Genomic DNA, 22,172 nt, shown 5'->3' on the forward strand with positions numbered 1-22,172 from the left:
GAGCCAGATGGCAACAGTATGGTTGGGGGGACTGAACCTATCACCTGAAAGATGAGAAAGAAGGAAAGTCGCAAGAGGCTCTAAGTCTGGTAAATGTGGAGGATGGTCCAGTTTTGTGATTGATTTTTTTTTTTTTAGCCAGAAACTTGCAGGCAGGTAATTGCTTCACATCCCAAACAAATTGTTGTCATTTGTCTGATCCAGTGGTTCAGACACTTCTTTCTTATAAATCATGTAATCTTACCAATACTTCTATATAATAATATTAATTCACTGTTTGTCCTTGTTTAATGAATTTAAAGTGAACTGTGCTTTTGCAGTTAAAAAAACAAAAAAACAAGCATTGTCTTGATCTGTAATAGTAACTCTCATGCTGTTTTCAGTCAGTTAAGATGATTCGTGCTTTGTTTCAGGATTAATACTGAAAGCACCAAGTTTCATCACCAGTTATAATTCTTTCAAAAACTACCAGTTGTAAGAAAGATCAGAACAAACATCAGGCCACTGCTGCTTTTGATCTTCATTCAAAACTTGTGAAATTATCTTGGCAGAAATTTTTTTTATTCCCAAATTGTCCATCAAAATTTGCTTCACTGTTGGACTGAATTAATTGCTGCACATTTTGCATTTTTAGTGAGTTTGTGGTCTCCTAGTCTTTGTTTCTTGCCTCTTATGCCACTCAAATAATTCACTCAACTTTTTCATGTATCATCATCATAAACCACACTTAACATTTCTAGAGTTTATTATTATGATTATGTGACACCTCTAGGGAGTTGAAAGACTCATTGAGGGAGAGTGTGCCAACAGCATCAAATTATTGATTCCCTTCCAACTACTAACTGTGCTCAAACTTGCTTAACTTTTTGTGAGCCATTAGTAGCAGAGGCTCTGCCAATCGACCAAACTTTGCAATTTGTGTTTTTGCTTAAGTTTGTACAAAATTTCATGTTAATACACTATTCCAAATTCCATTCATTCATTTTTCTGCCAAAAGCAGAAAAATTAATGAATGAAATTGAAATGAATGTACATGCAAATTCTACCAAATCTTGTCTGCTACTAGCTTGATTGTTTTAATGACTTAAGGCAATAGCACAAACACATCCAAACATTGATAGTCATAGATCTGTCTGACTTGCCATATACATGATAATGTGAAACTATTCTGTGAAATGAATTGTCACACCTTGTATATACATTAGTATATTTAGCTTTTGCAAAAGGCCTTTGATTTCCTTGTGATAAATTGGTATTTAAATTGGAATGAATGGGATTAGATAATAGATATGAGTTGGATAGGAGATTGGTCAGGTATTCCCTAGTGGGGTACTGCAGGGATCCATTTTAGGGGCCATTATTTAACTTATATGGTAATGATATCGGAAATATATTTGTTTGTATATGATGCAAAGTTGGAGAAAGCTGTGAGGAATGAAGTAGCTTGTGGCACTGAAGGAGGAGAACTTTATTCCTCACAGCTTTCTCCAACTTTGCATAATCTGTGAGCAAATATATATTCTGATATCCTGATATACTGTAAAAAATGATGGTCCCTAAAACAGATCCTATTAAAGGAGGACTTGGAACAAATTGACTGTGTGGACCCAGGCTGCCAATTCATTGTTGAGAAATATTTCGAAATTGGGAAAGCATGAATGGGATATAATGATGATGATATCTTGAAGGTATTGTAGTGGTGGAGTTCCCTGACCAATTAATCACCTGGAAAATGCATTACTCAGAAAATCTTTAAGGTTTTATGTGTTGGAATACTACCCCATTGTTACCACACATCTATTATGCAGTCACATTGGGAGTTGTTCCAGATATGTGTGCCAATTTACTGCACCAGTAAAGATCAGTCCTATATGATGTGTGCTATTGACCTGCAGCCCACATCATAAGGTGGATTAAATTCAATTTCCTAAATTGAATTCCATTTACTGCGTTATGTAGATTTTCTTTGGACCAGAAAAACATTTTGTGGATGGCTGTGTGGCTCAGTACTGGGACCTATATTGTTTAATATCAATGACATTGTCAGTGGATTGCAAGGGGATATTCAGTTGTTTGCAGATTATGTGAAGCTGGGAAGGATTATTAGTAATAGTGCAGATGTGGTAGCCCTTGCAAGTGGATTTGAATAAGCTAGATAGATGGGCACATGAATGGGAGTATCGGTTTAATGCAGCAAAATGTAAGGTTTTGAGGTTTGGGAAACATCGATGGGACGCTGCATACTCTATGGGAGGAGTTATACTGGAGGAAGTAGGGTAGACAAGAGATCTGGGGGTTGATGATTGATAGAAACCTGAAATTTAGGGGACATATTGCAACGGTGATGAAGGTAACACAGAGGATTGCTGCAATAATGAGGACACTGACCTGTAGAGATAAAAGGGTTATCATTCTGTTGTATAAGTCTCTGATCAGACCACACTTAGACTATTGTTCTCAGATTTGGTCCCCAGGATTTGAAGGGGATAAATTAACTGTGGAAAGGGTTCAAAGGCAGATAACAAAGATAGTTTCAGGACTGTACCATGTTAGTTATGGCTGAGGGAATGTGGACTGCAGAGTTTGGTAGATAGAAGGAGAGGTGATATGATTGATATTTTTAAACTGTTGAGAGGTGGAGTTCTTTCGCTTGGTTGAACAGCAGGAAGGAGTAATGACAAGAGGCCATCCCTGGAAGTTACGAAAGGAAACCGTGAGAAAGAGGGTGAGGAGTGGTTTCTTTGCATGGAGGGTGGTTGAACCATGAAATGCATTGCCTGATGGAGTGGTGAGAACGAGAACGGTCAATGAGTTTAAGGAGTGGTGTGATAGACTCTGTGTTTCTCTGGGGGGGGGGACCTCCCCTTGATGAGTCTTGATAGACTTGTTTCTTAGTAAGGACCTCCCACGATGAGTCGTTTGACTCCATGGAGGCCTGAATAATAATAATAATAATTTTCAACATCTCGTACTGAAAAACATTTTACAATGGGATGGTGGCATTGTTGTCATTTCCTGTTAACTCTCTCTCTGATAGTCATGGCCTATATTCCTTGACATGGTGGAAATGAGCAATGCAGTTTCTTTCATCCTGTAATGTACAGTACTTCAGTGCATGCTGTGTTCTGCATATTTTTTTTCGATAGTTGTGTAAGTAAAGCATTTGTACTTCTGCATTTCAGTGTATGTTCAGGTCATCTTGGAAATGGATTTTGCTGTGATGAGCAACTTCTCATCTTCATCTCAATATTATTGCTTCTGTTGATGGCTCAATGTGAACGAAATTTCTGCATTTTATCTGTATTGTTGCAATGGTTTTTTCTAATATTAAAAGCAGGTGTGTTTATTTTCATCTCATTCCTCAACCACATTCACCTGTATTGGACATCATACCTCACATGAGGAGGATCAAAAGTACAATTGACATGTGTTCAATTAATTCTTGTATATCTATCAGAGAGCCACATTCCTGGCCTGTCTTTAAACTACAGATATTATTAACTAAAAACATTACTATACTACTTTCCATTTTTTAGGATTGTTTTGCTACATTTAGTCTGCATGATTTTTTTCAGCTGTGCCATTTATTCACGTTTATAATTATATAATCATTTTAATTATACCTTTCAAAATTTTTTGAAGCTTTATAAAATTTCTTTATCTTTTGTTTTCCTCTTCCAAAACATAGAAAATTATGTCACTTGGTAACTGCCATTTGATCATTACATTTGGCTTTTTTTATTTTTGAAATATATTTTCATTCTGTTTTACAGCATTTGATGAACTGCTGTATTTTATATTTCAGTATGTGATGGAAAATGCTAATCTGTGAGATAAACAGTAAATAAATATTTTTCAAGCATTATTTACCATGTCTGGGTCAGTTTCATCCGTTGAAGGTGAATTAAATGCTATAATTAAAGAGGTAATATTACTTTTCATTCTTAATGTAAGGATTAACTATTGAAATTAACAGTTTTTGTCTTGCATTTTATGATATTCCTAAAGCAATTATTTAAAAAAGTTGAAATTGTATTTAGATTGCTTTAATATGGAATAATGCTTTAATGTTTAATGACTGAATGCAGGCATCTCCAATTAGTCCAAATACTTATTGCAGGATGTTGAAAGTTTATCCACTTGGTTATACTATAAATGGGGATTGATGTATATGAAAATATGACTTCTGCATTACTTTAACCTTGGTATCACTTCTGGATCTGGTTCCCAATGAGACCTCAATAAGGTCAAAACCGGTCTGGGTGGTGGCTCTTTCCATAATGCATAGCATTATACATGTCTGTCTATATATATAGACAGACATAATGATATGCATTATGGAAAGGGTCACCACCCAGACAGGTTTTGAACTTCTTATTGAGGTCTCATTAGTGGGAACCAGACCCAGAAGTGATACCAAGGTTGAAGTAATGCAGAATTCATATTTTCTGGAGTTGACAGACCAAAGAGCACAAGCAGGAGTCATGATTTGGATCCATAACTCCCTTTCAAAACAGTTAAAACATTATAAATTATGGAATGAAAGAATAATAGAAGCTAGAATAAAAATAGATAGATGCTATTTAACAATAATTGGTTTATATGCCCCAGAAGAAGGAAGAGAACAGGATAATATTGATTTTTATAATCAGCTACAAAACATATATAATAAAATAAATAAAAATTACGTAATTTTAGCAGGAGACTTAAATGCAAGAATTGAAAACACAAAAATTAATAATAATATAGGAATACACAGAGAACATACTCTAAACAGGAATGGTAAAAAATTGATTGACTTTGTAGTTTATAATAACCTAAAAATAATGAATTCCTTCTATAAACATACATACATAAATATACTTGGGCAGCAAGAGGATGGAAATCAATTTTAGATTATTTTATATTAAATGAAAAGACATCAAAATTTTCACTAGATGTTAGAGTTCACAGAGGATATGAAATAAGCAGTGACCACTTCCTTGGTAAAATAAAATTAAGATTACCACCTAAATGGCTACAAGTAACAAGAACAGAAAGAAAATTTGAGTCATTTGTTTATAAAACTAGACTATTGAATGACACAAATGTACAATGGCTATATGAACAAAGAATTAACCAATATCTAGATAAAATAAAACAAAATGAAGAAATAGAAATAGAATGGCTTAATATAAAAATGATACTAAATGCAGCAGCAAATGAAAGCTTAGGAAAGACCAAAAAATTCAATAAAAGGAAAAAACTGAAGATCTTGGATGATACAATGAAAGAAATAATCAAAAAGAAAAAAGAAGCCTATCACAAATGGTTAAGCAGTAAAAGATTAGAAGATGAAATAGAATATAAAAGAATACGAGCCATAGCTAAAAGAGAAGTCAGAAAAAGACATAGAGAATCATGGAACAAATTTGTTTCTAATTTAGAACATGATTTATATAATATAAGACCGAATGTAAATAAGATTTTGAAACACTTAAATGCAGATAGCGAAGAAAACATAAAATTAAACACCGAATTGAAATTAGAAGAATTTCTAAATTACTACACACAATTATGGACAGACAAATATTTTAAAAAAGACACCTGACAAACAATTAATGAAAAGGAAATAACTAAAGAAGAATTAGAAATCAGCCTGAAAGAAACAAGAAATGGAAAATCACCTGGAGAAGATAATCTAGGTTCTGAACTATATAAATATGCAGGAACAAGACTCAAAGAAAGACTTATTATTTTTGAATAAAATTTATTCAGCTGGTATCCTCCCAATAGAATGGCAAAAAGCAATTGTGATTCCTATCTTTAAAAAAGGTAATAGAGATGACCCTAAAAACTATAGAGGTATCAGTATACTAAATTCCTGTTACAAAATATATAGCAGAATCTTAATTAGCAAACTATTTAGGATTCTGCTATAGAAGTACAGAATGGATTTAGAAAAGGACGATCATGTATAGACTCAGCCTTTTGCCTAAAATTAATAATAGAGAAAAGAAGAGAATACAGTTTAGAAACACATATTGCATTTATTGACTTTGAGAAAGCATTTGACAAAGTTAAAAGAAACATATTATTTAACATATTAAAAGAAAGACAAATACCAAATAATATATTATTAGATATATGAAGAGCCAAAGGCTTCAATTCGGCGACATATGACTTAAACAAGTCATATGTCGCCGAATTGAAGCCTTTGGCTCTTCATATATCTAATAATTTATTAGGACACCTCTTGGCAATACTCATAGAAGGGTTGTAAGTTCTGTTTGCTACAAACTTGATATTAACTAGGTCTACCTACTCACTGATTAGACCTCAATAAAGGTTGAAACCGGTCTGGGTAGTGACCTCTCATAATGTAGAACAGAAATACAGCTCCTAGGAGCTAAGTTCACATTATGGGTAAATATCAAGAATAGTGATCGGAGCTTGCTCCACCTTAGACATGAGTTGCCTCAGCTTGCACTACCTTTAGGGTCAGTTGCTGCAGTATCCAAGTATTTGCTTAAGCTTGGAATCGCCGAACTTTATATAGTTTCTACTATATTCGGCATGAAACTCTTTGAGTTTCTTATTCGGCTAAGAAACGATATGGGATGTAGTATCCCTGAGCTTAAACAACCAAATAATATCCTGAAAGCTATCACAAGTATATATGAAAATAATCGAATACAAATAAGATTAAATCGCGAGCTATCATATACGAGATAGATAAACCAAGGGGTCTGACAGGTATGTCCCCTCTCAGGAACTCTTTTTAATATTTACTTATATGAAATAATAATAAAATGGAATAAAAATTTACATCAAGGTATTAAACTTTCTCCTACAGTGAACTTAAACACTCCCCTTTTTGCCGACGATCAAATAATAATTACAAATTCTGAAGAATTTGTAATTATTATGTAATGTATTTGATCAGAAAGCTATTTTAGATCTAAATGAGATAGCCAAAGATTATGGCATGATAATATCAACAGAAAAATCAAAAACTATGGCCTTTAAAGGACAAGATCCAGCAAGAACTAAAATAGTAATAGATAACAAGATCTTAGAACAGGTAAAATCATTTAACTACCTAGGATGTATGATCACATATGAAAATGAAAAAGATATAAACGAATTGCAAAATATCTAAAAATAACAGGTGTAATTAACTCTATATTTAAACCAAACCTAGTTCAAAAACAAACCAGACTAAAAGTATACAATACATTAGCCCTACCAGTCTTAATGTATGAAAGCGAAATCTGGACAATAAAACAAAAAGACAAAGATTATCGATACAAAATTAATAACGGAAAAAATTCACATACAAAGAATATTTAATAGTATAATTTTCGCCTGTGTGTCACAGGCATCTTCAGTACATATTAAGCTCAAATTAAACAATAACTGACAATTCCAAAAAGCACCACCTAAGTAGCTGGTGTAAGATAACTAAAAAGGTCAATAAATTTCCTTAAAAAAAAAAAAAAAAATCAATGCAATAAAAAGTTAGGAAAGATTAGCTGATTTGTAAAGTACTATCTCCTATAAAGGGGATAGACGTTTCCTTTCTATCTAATGGTTATAAGAATTGCTTCATTAAAAGAACTTTGAGTAGTTTTAATATGTCTTCCTCTTCAAACACAGAAGAAATAACGTGCATTCCTATCCCTTATGTACAAGGCATCAGTGAACGTATAGCAAAAGTTTTAAAACCACTGAATATTTTTGTTGCCTTTTGACCATTTAGAAAAATCTCCACCTTTCTCACTTCTAAGGACAAGCTTCCACATCTTAATCTTCCAGGTGTCTACCAGATTCCATGCTCTTGTGGATTATCTTATTTCGGACAAACGGGAAGATCTGCCTCTATTCTGCTAGAAGAACACCAATCTTATATTGAATACTTTAAACCTGAAAAGTCTGGACTTGCAGAACATGCCATCTTCACTAGACATAGAGTTCATTGGCGAAAGACGAGTTCTTCACAAAAGTCAGTTCCTCATGGAACACCTTATAAAGAAACATGTGAAAACTCTACTTCATTCTCCTAACTTAAACAGATCCGACGGCTTACGTCTATCCCCTTTATGGGAGATAGTACTTTACAAATCGGCTAATCTTTACTAACTTTTTATTGTATTTATTTTTTTTTATTTTATTTTTTATTTTAAAGGAAATTTATTGACCTTTTTAGTTATCTTACACCAGCTACTTAGGTGGCGCTTTTTGGAATTGTCAGTTATTGTTTAATTTGAGCTTAATATGTACTGAAGATGCCTGTATGTGATAATCTTTGTATGTGAATTTTTTCCGTTATTAATTTTGTATCGATATGTCTACTGACGGTATACCTCTTTTAAAACTTGAACAAAGATTAATAACAGCAGAAATGAAGTTTATGAGAAAAACTTCATAGTATACCATATTTGATCACAAAAGAAATGAAGAAATTATGAAAGAATTAAACCAAGAACCAGTAATAGAAAAAATTAAAAAATATAAACATAAATGGATGGAACACGTTCAAAGAATGAAAACAGAAAGATTACCAAAACAAGCCTTAAAGTACAAGCCATTAGGAAAAAGAAAACCAGGATGTCCTCTTAAACGATTCAACGATGACTTCTAAGGCACAAACAGGCCATGCTAGGCCTAAATCCTTGATACGCATGATTATTATTATTATTATTCAGGCCTCCATGGAGTCAAAAGACTCATTGTGGGAGGTCCTTCCTAAGAAACAAAGTCTATCAAGACTCATTGAGGGGAGGTCCCCCCCTCCTAAGAAACACAGTCTGTCATACCACTCCTTGAACTCATTGACCGTTCTCGCTCTCACCACTCCATCAGGCAATGCATTCCATGGTTCAACCACCCTCCATGCAAAGAACCCACTCCTCACTCTCTTTTTCACAGTTTCCTTTCATAATTTCCAGGGATGGCCTCTTGTCATCACTCCTTCCTGCTGTTCAACCAAGCAAAAGAACTCCCCAGTGTTATGTGCTTTTGCATTATGGGATACTAAGGCAAGGTGATTTCACATCACCTTGCCTTAGTAAGTGAGTTGCCCAGTCCTGAAAATACTTCATAAAGGATTGAAACAAGAATATACTTTCTTGGCATTTTTAATTTAACTTATTGCAGGAGGCTCACACTAGTTTTTATTTGCAATATCTGTCATACCTCTACCTAAATTCAGTTACTGGCAAAACACTCACAACTATGTCTGTCAACTCATTACCACTCTACATTACTTTCTTTGCACCAATAAACCTCTAATCAACCAACCATTCCAAGCACATTCCAATTACACTTTTAACAACTTTCAGCAATAACCTGTTTTTCATCCTACCTGTTATTGACAAGTAGGGAGGAGAACATGTTCAGAAATTTTTTCTATATCAGTCTTATACAACCACTTTAAGTATAATAACTTATGTTTCTATCATGTCTTATATATATATCAGTCAAACTTTGCAATCTCCATGCCTTCAATATATTTTCATGTCGAGCATTTTACAAACCTGTTACTATCCTGGTCACTCGCCTCTCAATCATCACTGTGTGTGACTAGACATGCACAATAGTCAGGAAGGAGCTATAAAAGTGATGATAACCTGCAGTGTGTTTTTCAACATTCACATAATCCTTGGAGCTGTTTTGCACACTTTGCAATATTCTCTCAATTCCCTATTCACCATTATCACCAAATCAGTCAGTGCAAGTGATCTTGAAGACCTGACCTGTTGGTGGTCGATCAACCACCAACAATTCAAAGGTAAGAGCTGCTATGAGGAAAGACTGTCTGTAACTATGTGATGGAGAGATTATGAAAAACATGGGACAACTTGAAGTAGTGAAATAAGAAATTAAATGGAAAAGAATGAATACTGTATAGAGACTAGTCATAAAATACTTAACAATGTCTGAATAGTAAGGTTTTTTGAGAATAAATAAGGTAGGTGTAAAATGGATGAATAGAACAATTTATCAGGAAGGTATTATGGAGTCAACATAATATGCATAAAGACCATACCAGAAAAGTGATGTGTTTGGTGAGGAAAGCACAGTATAATTAGCACTTGGCCTATCAAGCCAAGAAAAATTCCATAGGGTTCTTATGGCCAGTAAAAAGAAAGTGGTTATAGGTGGATGATATTGTTTAATGGAAATAAAACTAGTGCAGTTAATCATAACATTAATTACTGATATTGACAAATGACATAATTGAATTATTTAACAAGCAACCATATCACCAAGCTATTTCAGGCTGTTGATTTGTACAAAGCTTGAATTAAAGAGGGAAGCAGCAGGATTAGAAATGAATTATTAGAAGTATTAGAGATGATAAATAAATGTAGTATTAAGTAAGATTATCCTAGAATAAGGTGTATAGGCTTGATGACATATTGTTCCTTGTTTTTAAGGGGAATTAATGAGTATCATTGATTTTTTGTTTGATGAAAGCCTTTCATCAGGTAAGGTAGTAAAATAGTGTCACTGCATAAAACTAAGCTTCAAATGACAGGTCATTTCTTATATTTGCAGTAGTGGTAGTTAGTGTTGGAGAAGTTAGTTAGGGATAAGATCAAGTGGGTTGATAACACTGGCCAACAAAAAAAAATTTTTTTTCTGCTGATTATGATCTGACACTTGTTTTTTACTAATTTAGGTGCGCTGATTTCAAATATCAAACCCATTTTATTCCATCACGTCAGGTTTTTCCTCTATGGCATTTTCTTTTTGCTAATTTGTAAGTTTTTGATAGTTTTAAGGAGGCAGTACTATTTAGAGGATCAAAAAAATCGATTTTTTAATATTATTTTCTGAAAGTATGTACTTTTAAAAATCTGTTCCTAACTTTTTATCAAGAAATTCGAAAAATTCCTGAAGATATAGCCTATTATTCAAAGCGGTGTGCAGATCAGAATTGGAGCGCTCACCACTCTCGCTTGTTAGTAAACGAATAAATGCGTAAGAATCTGCAATGGCACGTACTGGCGCTTTGAATAACTGACCTAATACATTTAGGTGATGAAAAGTAGGCAATGACAACTGCCTAAAACAAATGAATGCTATATGCGTCATAGCGGACAAAGAACGATCGAAATCAGTCAATCGTTAATCGATTGTGAAAGTATGATGAGCACTTATAACGTTTCAATAAAGTCTCTGTTTTTTTTTTTTGTCTTGTTAATTGCATGTTAGTCGGCAGTGAAGAAAATACATCATGTCTACTACTCGAAATTGTGTCAATAGTGTAGATTCCTTATGCTGCATTTGTGGCAGCTTTACTGTTCTCAGTCAAAGGACAAATATCACTGATTTCATTAAGAAAGTGTACTTTGCATACTTTGACGTAAAAATTGCAGATCAGGACAAGTCATGGGCTCCAAATAAAGTGTGTAAATCATGTGTAGAAAATTTACGACAGTGGAGCAAGGGAAAACGCCAAAAATTAGCTTTTGGCATTCCAATGATTTGGCGTGAACCGAAAAATCACATAGATGATTGCTATTTTTGTTTAGTTCAGACTTCTGGTTATAATAAGAAGAATAAGAAAAAAATTGTGTATCCAAATCTCGACTCAGCAATTCGGCCAGTTGCTCATTCCAATGAAATAGCCGTGCCAATTTATAAAGGACGTTTACTAACAAGTGAGAGCGGTGAGCGCTCCGATTCTGATCTGCGCACCGCTTTGAATAATAGGCTATATCTTTGAGAATTTTTCGAATTTCTTGATAAAAAGTTAGGAACAGATTTTTAAAAGTACATACTTTCAGAAAATAATATTAAAAAATCGATTTTTTTGATCCTCTAAATAGTATTGCCTCCTTAAAACTATCAAAAACTTACAAATTAGCAAAAAGAAAATGCCATAAAGGAAAAACCTGATGTGATAGAGAAAAATGGGTTTGATATTTGAAATCAGCGCCACCCAAATTAGTAAAAAACAGTTGTCAGATCATAATCAGCAAAAATTGTGTTGGCCAGTGTAATAGCTGGATCATAATTGGGAAGGAAGATCAGAATGAGTTTGTTAAGGGGAGATTTGATTTATCAGTTATTACAATGCTTTTCAAACTTCACAGCCACAAGTGCCAGATGTACTGGAAGTGAAATATATCTATAGTGATTATATCTAGATCTTTTGAAGACCTTTGTTTGATGCTGCATAACAAATTGACATTTAAATTGAATCAGATGAAGTTAGATAAAAGAGATTGACCTGATAGGAGTCAGTGGATGAGGTCTATTATCCATTCTTACCTTTCTTCCTTGCACACTTCTTGTCATGTGGTATTCCATCAATTGCCTTTGAAAGTACAAGAATATCACTCTCCCTTATCCAATACATTTGTCAGCTTATAAAATGATTGCTAAAATGAGACCTCAGAGGTTGGTAGTTCTTCCAGTTGGAAGCACTCCTGTAGTGCAGACACAAGTATGTTGTGACATTTGTCATTTTGGAATGATTTGGCTTAGAATCCTGTCTGAGATACAGGGATTCTTTAGAAGAGCTTTTTAAACAAATTACATGATAACCACAATAATTAACTTGAATGAAAATACAGATATTTCTTACTGAAAATAACAGTACATCATCAGTGGCGTGCAGAAACAAGCAAATCAAAGAACAGGAATACAAGGTACATACAACAGTTGGTTTACCAATTAAAAACAGTTGCTGCAAACTAGAAATTAATATGTTAATAAATAATATTTAAACTATTTTTGATGTTTATATAAAATGAGAATCTCCCAGACTTTTGGAGGGGAAGAAAGAAAGAGAGAGAGACAATTGTTCTGATTTAAGTGTTAAAGGGCTTCGCAACTTTTTTTGAAAAGGCATTCATATTTAAAACTGCTTCTATGGAGAAGACGAGCTTCATCCCACTGGATACTGTGTTTAGTGTCAAGTATATACTGTGTCAGACCAGACTTTTGAGGTTTCATATCTTGTCTTAAACTTTTCTCAAACCATTGAGGTTCTTTATCTATGAACTTCACAATTGTGACCGTTTTGAAGGTAAGGTGGTTCGTCCTATGCCTCCCGGTGTGTCCTATGTCTGTAGTTGTATGTGTTCATGGGGCCAGTTTGCATGTTCTGGGGGATGAAAAACCTGAGTTTCCGGGTGAAAAAAATCCTATACCTCATGTATGTGACCAGCTAACTCACCTTTAGTCGAAAGAGACCAGATAAAGGTTCCACACGTCTTGGACAGGAATCGAACCCAGGTCTTTCCGACCTCAAGCCTCCGTAGCGCAGTCGGTAAGACTGAGCTACGGAGGCTTGAGGTTTCACATATTCAATGTGATATTGATGTTCATTAATATTACATTGAATTTTGAATTGTTTTTTCCCTGTCTGCCCAAAGTATGTCAAATTACATTCACAAGGAATCTGGTTAACACCAGCTAACAATAGAGGCGACAATTTATCTTTTGTAGATGGTAGCAGATGAGAAATTTTGTTAATATGTTAACAAACTGTAACAAACCACCAAACTGTAGTTGGCATGGCTTCAGTCTCTCCTCATAACCAATATAATATCATTGATGTCTCTGCACCATCTCCAAGGTTATTTCACTGTCTTCAAATTCCATTGACCATATATGAGTACAGAAATCCCAATGTGATATGATCAAACTTTATACAATGGGATTGGCACCCCCCCCCCCCCATGGTCAATGTCCTCCTCAATATTGCAGCATTTCTCTTAGTTGTCTTCTCTCTTAGTTGTTTTGCAGTATTCCTCTGAACTTGAATTTTCAATATATAATCACCCCAAGATCTTTTGCTTCCTGCACTTCTGCCAGTATAACTCCATGAAGTGAGCATTATGGGATGCTTCATGCTCGCATTTCAAACCAAGTGAGCATGAAGCATCCCATCTGTGGATCCCATGTTTTAAAACCTTGCATTTAGTTGCATTAAACTAACTTTCATATGCCTGCCTTTTTAGCTTATCCAAGCCTACTTGAGGAACCCAAACATCAGCACTATTATGCCTTTGCAAAAAAAAAAAAAAAAAAAAAAAAAAAAAAAAAAAAAAAAAAAAAAAAAATTATCCCCACCAATGCCTCTTTTTATTGTTGGAAAAGGCAAGATTACTAAAACAAGATTTCCCTGTAACACATCTCTGTCAGCCTACATAAAGCCGACCTGGTTTGGCTGAGTGGTTAGCATATCTGCTCTCCAGACAAAAGGCTGCGTGTTCAAATCCCACTGTGGGCATGGATGTTTGTGATTGTTTGTGAAAATATGCCATCTGCTGCCCACCACCACTAGTGGTGATGGTGGGCAGTAGATGGTGTTAGTGTATTTGTGGTTCGTTGTAGGTGTTGGAGACAGAGAGTTGTAGAGTAGGTGCCCTCCCTTGATGAGTCTTTGGACTCCCTGGAGGTGTCACATAATAAAAAAAAAATAATAACATTGTCCTTATCTGCCCAATTTTCTATACAAGTTCTTACCAATTTTTTCAAAATATTAACATTCACCGGAGAGATACAAACTAGTCTGTAGTTTGATACTTCCATTACTATCACTATTTATGCAGTAGCACTATTTTATCCTCCTTCCACTTTCCAGGAACTTGCTCCTTTGCAAAACTTTCATTAAACATAAAGGCCATCAAACTGGCCTTTATGTGTATACACGTCAGAGTTACCATGTGTGCAAAGTACATATTAAAATTGTAATACCCTGATATTTCATTGAAAAATCACAAACATGAAGTGCACAGAGAGTGATATACAGGGTGTTCGGGATAAATTTGACAGTTTCGTAAGGAAAAAGAAAATCTTCTTTGTATCTATTAAATTTAATGAATTGACAAAAAAACATTACAGGCAGAGTTAATTACAATACTATCAACAAGATTTACTCAAAATAACCACCATTAGCATCGATCACAGCTTCAATTCTGCTTCGGAACCTCGAACAAGCTGATGCTACAGTCTCCCTGGGAAGGGCTGCAAAAACTGTTTTAATTTTATCCATTAACTGGGCTTTTGTATTACTGGAAGTGCGATTGGTGTCTTTTTCAACTGCGCCCCATACAAAATAATCCATGGGGTTAAGGTCTGAGGAGTTTGGAGGCCAAACATTTGGACTGGTGAAGTCGTAGAAATTTTCAGACAACCATTTTTGACTTTTCCCAGAGGTGTGGCAAGGGGCCGAATCCTGCTGCCATACATACGGCCTACCATTGGCTACCCTTGTTATCCAGGGCTTGACTACAGTTAGCAACTCCACGAACAAAGCCCGAATTCCAATGCCAGGGTTCTTCAACACCTGTTCCTGCAGATTTGCGAGGAATTCTGCTGTACGAACGCAATCAGATTGTCTGCTAGGGATCTTTCTTCTTGCTACATCCTCGTAGTCACCATTGCAAGTCTCTAGTTCATGCCTGATTGTTTTTACTGTATTCAGGGAGCATTGGGCAGCAGTCGTAATATCCTTATTTTGATGGCGGGCACGAATCATCATGATACAAGTTATTCTCTTCCATGATTCAGGTGGGTTCCAGCTATCCATCCTTTCTGACATCTTGTATATGAATGAAGAAGGGTCCAAACTTTTAAACGAAGAGAAGTGTGTGTTAATACATGTAACTTACGGAAAAATATAATTAATTATAAATATGTCAAATTTATCCCGAACACCCTGTATTTCATCCATATTGATCTCGACGTAGTTGCAAATGGAAGAAACTGAAAACCTGATGGCCAAAGATAGAAAAATGATCAAAGTTTATATGTAACTAAAACATGTTATGATAAAATCATCACCTCCATCTCACCAAACCAAAACAATAATGGCACATGCACCATTAAAAATAATTGAATCTGGTCTAAGACACTACAGATTCTTACTTATACTGTTTTTTTTTTTAATCACTGAACTGGCCTTGATGTGTTTACATGTCAGTAATTACGTCGGTAAAGTGAATTAACTACGAATACGAAGCTTATATTTTTGATATTTCATTCATGTGGCCATTTGGGTGGTTAATAACAGGTTAACGGCATGTTCAGTTCTACAGCACATTACCTTAAAACATATTCTTATATTCTTCATGCAGCTGTTCTCCATCTCTCTCTTTATATGTCTTCCATAATTTCTTTTTGAACTGCAGTTCCTGCCTAATTTCTCTGATAATTCATTTTACTCAAACCACTTTATCTTCTTTGCTTAAGGTATACAATCTGCCATTGCTGTAAATAATTTCCTTTGCATAACTATCTCCCAAACATTGTTGACCTCTCTTCTTTCAGATTTGTTCATAGATTGTAATTGAAGATAAGATTGAAAGAGAGATTAAAGTGACATGATTGAAAGTAAACATAGTTATCAAAAGAACAGTAGTATTGCAGGTGTAAAATTGAAGAGTTAGAAAATAGAACTGTAATGAGGGTGATAGCATGTTATGCAGAATCATACACAGGATCTTCATCCTGTGAGCTGCAGTGAATGCAGAAATGTCTGGCATGTGGTTTAGCTGATGATAGAAAGAAGTGCGAGAAAAGAGAAAGGAATGCTTGACTGAGAGAGAAGGAACATTTGACTGAGAGAGGGAAGGAAAAATTAAGGAAAGAGTCTTGTACAATGAATCTGTCATAAGAAGTGTGATTGGCAAGAGAGTGACAAAATTGTGCTTCCTCGATGCAAAAATTAATGATATTAGCAAGGCTATTAGAGTGTAAAGGGTAAAGCAAAAGAGTTGATTGTTTTGGCTGGAACAAATGATTTGAAAGGAGAAAAAATATGGTATGAGGGAGGACATGAAAGAATTACTGGAAGTAAAATTACTGAATTATGAAGAGAATTACTGGAAAAGAAAAGAGAAAGCTAAGATAGTGAGTCTGTTCCTGCGGTATGACAGAGTTGAGCTGAGAAGGAGGGCCATAATAGTGAATGAGTAGACATGTAGGTTATGTAGGAGATATGGTGTTGAATCTGTGGAGTGAGTTTGATGGATGAAAGGACTTCTGCAAGAAGGATGGTTTGCATCTGAATGGATTTGGTGTTCAGAGTCTGGAAAAAGTGTTGTTGAATGAAGTCATAATGGATGCACAAAATCAGGAAAACTAGAGCTTGGGGGGCAGGGAGCTGTTGAGCAGGTACACATATCAATGAGGCAGTTTAGTGCAAGAATGTGTATAAAATGTGTACATTAGTATCACTGGTAACAAACCAGAATGAGATAGTTAGTATAAAGTATCAGGACAGTGGTGGACCTAAGGGACCTTTGCATTTTATGAACACTAATGCCAGGATCATTCAGAACAAGGGGGAGGAATTTTTGGCCTTGGTTAGTTTATCCTGGCCAAAGGTTACTGAGCATTAGTGAGACATGGCTGATGGAAGATGATATAGTTAGTGGGATAGAATGTGAAGGGCATAGTGTGTTCAGGGAGGATAGAGGGAAAAAAATTGGAGGGGAGGAGTGTTATTGATGATGACGATGAATGGCAACCAAAGAGAGTAGAAATTCAACTGAGGCTATCTGGCATGAGATTGAGGCCAGCAGAACAAAATATACAGTTGGATGCTTCTATAGACCAGGGGAAGTAAAGGTGATGGGGATAGTATGCATCGGTAGATAGGCTAAGTGAGTGGAGGGTGGGTAATTATTATGGGGGACTTCAACTATGGGAACATGGATTGGCGGAATAGAGATTCCTTCCTCCCATGTGTCCTACACATGGGAGGAAGGAAATGGAATTTATGCAGTTACTAAGAAATTCATTCCTTTAGTGTTACACAGTGATCAGCATTCATTTCATACAAATTATGGAGACTACAACCATGTTAGAATTCTTCTTCTTCTTCTGCAGCTTCTCCCACTTAAGTGAGGTCACTGTTCATAATGAGTCTCCTCCACACCTTCCTGTCTTGGGCTGTCACCACATCCAAGTTCTTCATCCTCAAGTCCTCTTCTACCAGCTCCCTCCATCTCTTCTTTGGCCGCCCACTCTTCTGCCTTCCTTGCACATCCATCTGCATGACCCTTCTTCCCACATATTCGTCCGCCCTCCTCATCACATGACCAAACCATCTCAACCTTACCTCCTGTATTTTCGCTCCTAAGTTCATAACTTTCACTGTTCCCCTGACATAGTCATTTCTCAGATGATTCTTTCTGGTCACACCGCACATCCACCTAAGCATTCTCATCTCTGCTACTTCCAGCTTGCTGATGTTATTTTTCCTCAGGGCCACAGTTTCTATAGCATATGTCATAGCTGGCCTCACTACTGTCCTATAGATTTTGCCTTTCAGATTGATCGGCATATTCTTATCGCATAACACTCCAGGCATCTCCCTGCAGTTCCTCCAACCCGCTTGTATCCTGCATCCCACTTCCTTCTCAGCTCCTCCATCTTCTTCCACTGTTGAACCTAAGTATCTAAAGTCTCTCACCTTCCTGATGACATTTCCATCCAGCTCCAGATCTGTCTCCTGTCTGCCGCCCACTGTGCAACACATTTACTCTGTCTTACTTCTGCTCAGTCTCATACCTCTCTCTTCCAGTACTTTTCTCCATCTTTCCAGTTTAGTTCCAGCTTCTTCTCTTGAATCTGCACACAGCAAGATGTCATCTGCATACAACATTGTCCAAGGCGCATCTTCTCTCACCTCTTCTGTTACCACCTCCATCACAATATTAAACAGAAACGGACTTAATGCTGACCCTTGATGCAAGCCAACTGTTATTTGAAAACTTTCTGTCTGTCCCAGACAGGTCCGAACACTTGTCTTCACATTTCTGTACATTTCCCGCAGCAACCTGACATATTTCTCCGGCACCTTCTTCTCCCTCAGACACCTCCAGACTTCTTGCCTTGGCACTCTATTGTATGCTTTCTCCAGATCAATCAATGCCAGATGTAGCTCCCTTTGTTTCTCTCGATACTTTTCCATCATCTGCCGTAACCCAAAGATAGCATCTGTTGTTGATCTACCAGGCATGAAGCCAAATTGTTCCTTTGCAATCTCCACCTCCTTCCTCAATCTACCATCAAGAACTCTTTCTAGGATTTTCATTTTATTCTACAACCATGTTAGAATTAATTACTTTAATTTCCTGATGTTTCACCCTTCATATTGAGGTCATCATCTGGAGTATGCACGTGCGCGCGAGCACACACACAACAAGCTATATTATATTTGCTCTATAGCTATTATATAGCAAATTGATACAAAACAAAAACAAACTAGATTAGAATAAAACCATAACCAGTCCATACATTAAAGGGATATCAGATAAACAGAATACTACAAAAATACAACCTTAATGGCACCTTCAAACCTCCTGCAAAATTAAATAACTTATTCAGCTCATTCAAGGATCCACTTCCTCTGCTGGCCCATCCTGGAGTGTATCATATTCATTGAACCTGTAATTTGCACTATATAGGAGAAACGGGATGCACAATTCCTATCTAAAAAAAAAAAGGAACATAAAGGGCACATTAAATATAACTATGATAAATCCAGCTTTCTGCTCATGCCCTGAATACTCTACATAGAATTGACTGGAAAGGCACCTGTAGTTTACATCACACCAAAACGAGGTATGAACATAAATTTAAGGAGGTCTATGAAATTCTTATCAACCAATCTAATCTTAACAATAATGATGGTCTAAAAATCCCAAGAGTATGGAAGGCACATATTCTACCCACATAACCTTTTCGTCTAAGAGTTAATTATAAATAGGACTGTGACTAATCCAGGATCTTAACTCTAATATAATAACTCTCATGTTAAATTAAGACACCACTTTTGCTCTAATAAAACTATCTATATGAATTTATTATCCAATGATGTTATAAATAGAATATAGCTTTGATGTAGTGTTTTTTTTTTTGCTAGAGGTCAGGCCAGTAGAATAAAAGTTGATCAACTGTTATTGTCTCTTTGGCATACTGTTTGAAATGTAATATAGCTTGTCTGTATCATCATCAGCCATTGTCAATCCACTGCTGGATGAAGGCCTTTCCAAGATTACTCCACAACTGTCTGTCCATGGCTCTCCTTTCCCATGTCACTCCTGCAAATCTGATGCTATCATCAATCCACCGTGATTTAGGTCGGCATCATGGTCGTTTTTCCTCTCATGGAATTCAATCCAGTACTTCTTTTGTCCGTTGTTGATCTTGTCTTCGAGCAGTATGCCCAGTCCATTCCCACTTGAGATGTCAGATGTCAGACACTGTGGTTTGATTTCTTATCCACGTATTCGTCATGTGTGGCTCCATGGTGGGTGGGGAGCTCTGGCACCAAACCAAAAACTTCTTGAGCATGAATCCTTCATCCTCATGTGGGGCACCTGTTCATGGTGGAGGGGACCTCCCAGTGATGGTACTGGCCATTTTCATTCTTCCTCTTTTTTCTTTACTTTTCTTCCTGTATTCTTCGCTTTACTTCTCCTGAGTCTTTTTCACAATTCTTTTTTCCAGACCACCATCACTGGGATCCAACACCCTGCTGCCATGTTTGCCATGCTGTGTGACCCGAGACATCTGGAATGGGGGGGGGGGAATCCTGGTAGTCCAACTATTTTGGTCCCTGTTTCAGCAAGACAAGTGGTCCTGGATGGTCCAGCCAGGATCAATCGGCTGGTGGGCTTGCCTGCAAGGGTCAACGGTGTTTCAGTAAGTCTCTCACCCCATGGTCTGGGATTGGGATCCTAGGCTTGCTGTAGTGCCGGTATAGCGTCTGGGGTAGCCCTGGCATTCCACTCCTGAGCGCAGTCATTGCTTGCCAGGCAGGGCGTCCATGTGTGGCTCCATGGTGGGTGGGGAGCTCTGGTGCTGAACCAAAAACTTCTTGAGCATGAATCCTTCCTCCTCAAATGTTTCAGGGGCCCTAACAAAGTCCCAACCAAGTAGTGATACCATAGATACAGCATATGGAAACAGAAGAAAGAAACAAAAGATATATGATGCTAACATAAATGTACCAACATTTTTAATCATTCATAATACAGGTGAAAAACCAATAGGAAAAATGTCACCCTTCTTTATTCAAAAAGGTTTAGAAGGACTAGTAGGACCTCCCAAAACTGTTAATAAATTGTGTTCTGGTGATGTCCTTGTGGAAACTTTGTGTCAGCAACATTCTGAGAAACTACTGAGAGCAACAACAATGGGTGGAAGAGAAATTACAGTAACACCTCATAAAACACTTAACTCCTGTAGAGGAGTGATATCAGAATGGGATCTCCTTGATGTTCCTGATGAGGAGATATGTTCAGAACTTAAAGATAAAGGAGTGACAGGTGTGAGGCACATCCTGATATGCAGGGATGGTCGCCTAATTCCAACCAAGAACATCATCCTTACTTTTGATACACCTAAGTATTCAACATCTGTAAAAAAAAGGTATCTCAGCTGTCCAATTAGAATGTACATCCCTAACCCACTGAGATGCTTTAAATGTCAGAGATATGGACAAGCCCAAACTGCCTGTTGTGGTTCTACTACCTGTGCTCGATGTGGTAGTAAAGAGCATGATAACAAAAAGGTAAACGCGTTAACTGTCAGGGAGATCATCCAGCTTACTCTTGTGCATATCAGAAATGGAAAGATGAAAAAGAAATTCAAAGAATAAAAACAGAGCAAAATATAACATACCAGGATGCAAAAAGAAAGATAGCAACTATCACACCTACTCTGAGATCCTCTTATGCTGAGAAGGTAACAATTAAGAAAGTGATAGTAGCAGCTCAAACTTGTAAGTCTGTTCCACTATGTAAGTCTGTTCCACAACTCCAAAAATGATCCCACTCGATGAAAACCCACTTGTCAAAAAATTATGACAAAGATATCACTTAAAGATAAACCACCAGATACTCCCACAGAAAAAATGGATACTTCAGTACCCAGTGAAAGTAAACTAAACTTACCAACTGACCCTAACACATCAGAGGTATTGAATACTCTACCAGAGGAAGAGATGGACACTGACCATCCACACTTCCCCAAAACAATTGATAAATATAAATATGACAAAGGTAAGCCCTCAACCTCCCGAAAACCAGACAAGTCTATAAAACCAAAACAATAGGAAATTTTGTACAATGGAACTGTCTTGGATTTTGCCAGAATATCAATGATATCAAGATGTTGTTGCAGAAACACAAACCTTTCTGTCTACAGGAAAT

General features: G+C 36.3%; 1 protein-coding gene across 5 annotated transcripts in view; it reads left to right on the forward strand.

Annotated features, from left to right (window-relative positions):
* The window catches only part of LOC150105383 (lisH domain-containing protein ARMC9-like), a 694,238-nt gene that overhangs the window by 3,142 nt on the left and 668,924 nt on the right, over positions 1-22,172 (forward strand). For all 5 annotated transcript variants that reach the window (XM_090394755.1, XM_090394754.1, XM_090394756.1 and 2 more), the window contains exon 2: positions 3,806-3,925. In XM_090394755.1, coding sequence (XP_090250881.1) covers positions 3,872-3,925 — 54 coding nt within the window. In that variant the 5' untranslated portion in view covers positions 3,806-3,871. The remainder of the gene's footprint in view (positions 1-3,805; positions 3,926-22,172) is intronic.

The sequence above is a fragment of the Typopeltis vanoorti genome, chromosome 6 (assembly GCF_054136105.1).
Source record: "Typopeltis vanoorti isolate ZY-2024b chromosome 6, IOZ_Tvanoo_1.0, whole genome shotgun sequence".
Taxonomy (NCBI): Eukaryota; Metazoa; Arthropoda; class Arachnida; order Uropygi; family Thelyphonidae; genus Typopeltis; species Typopeltis vanoorti.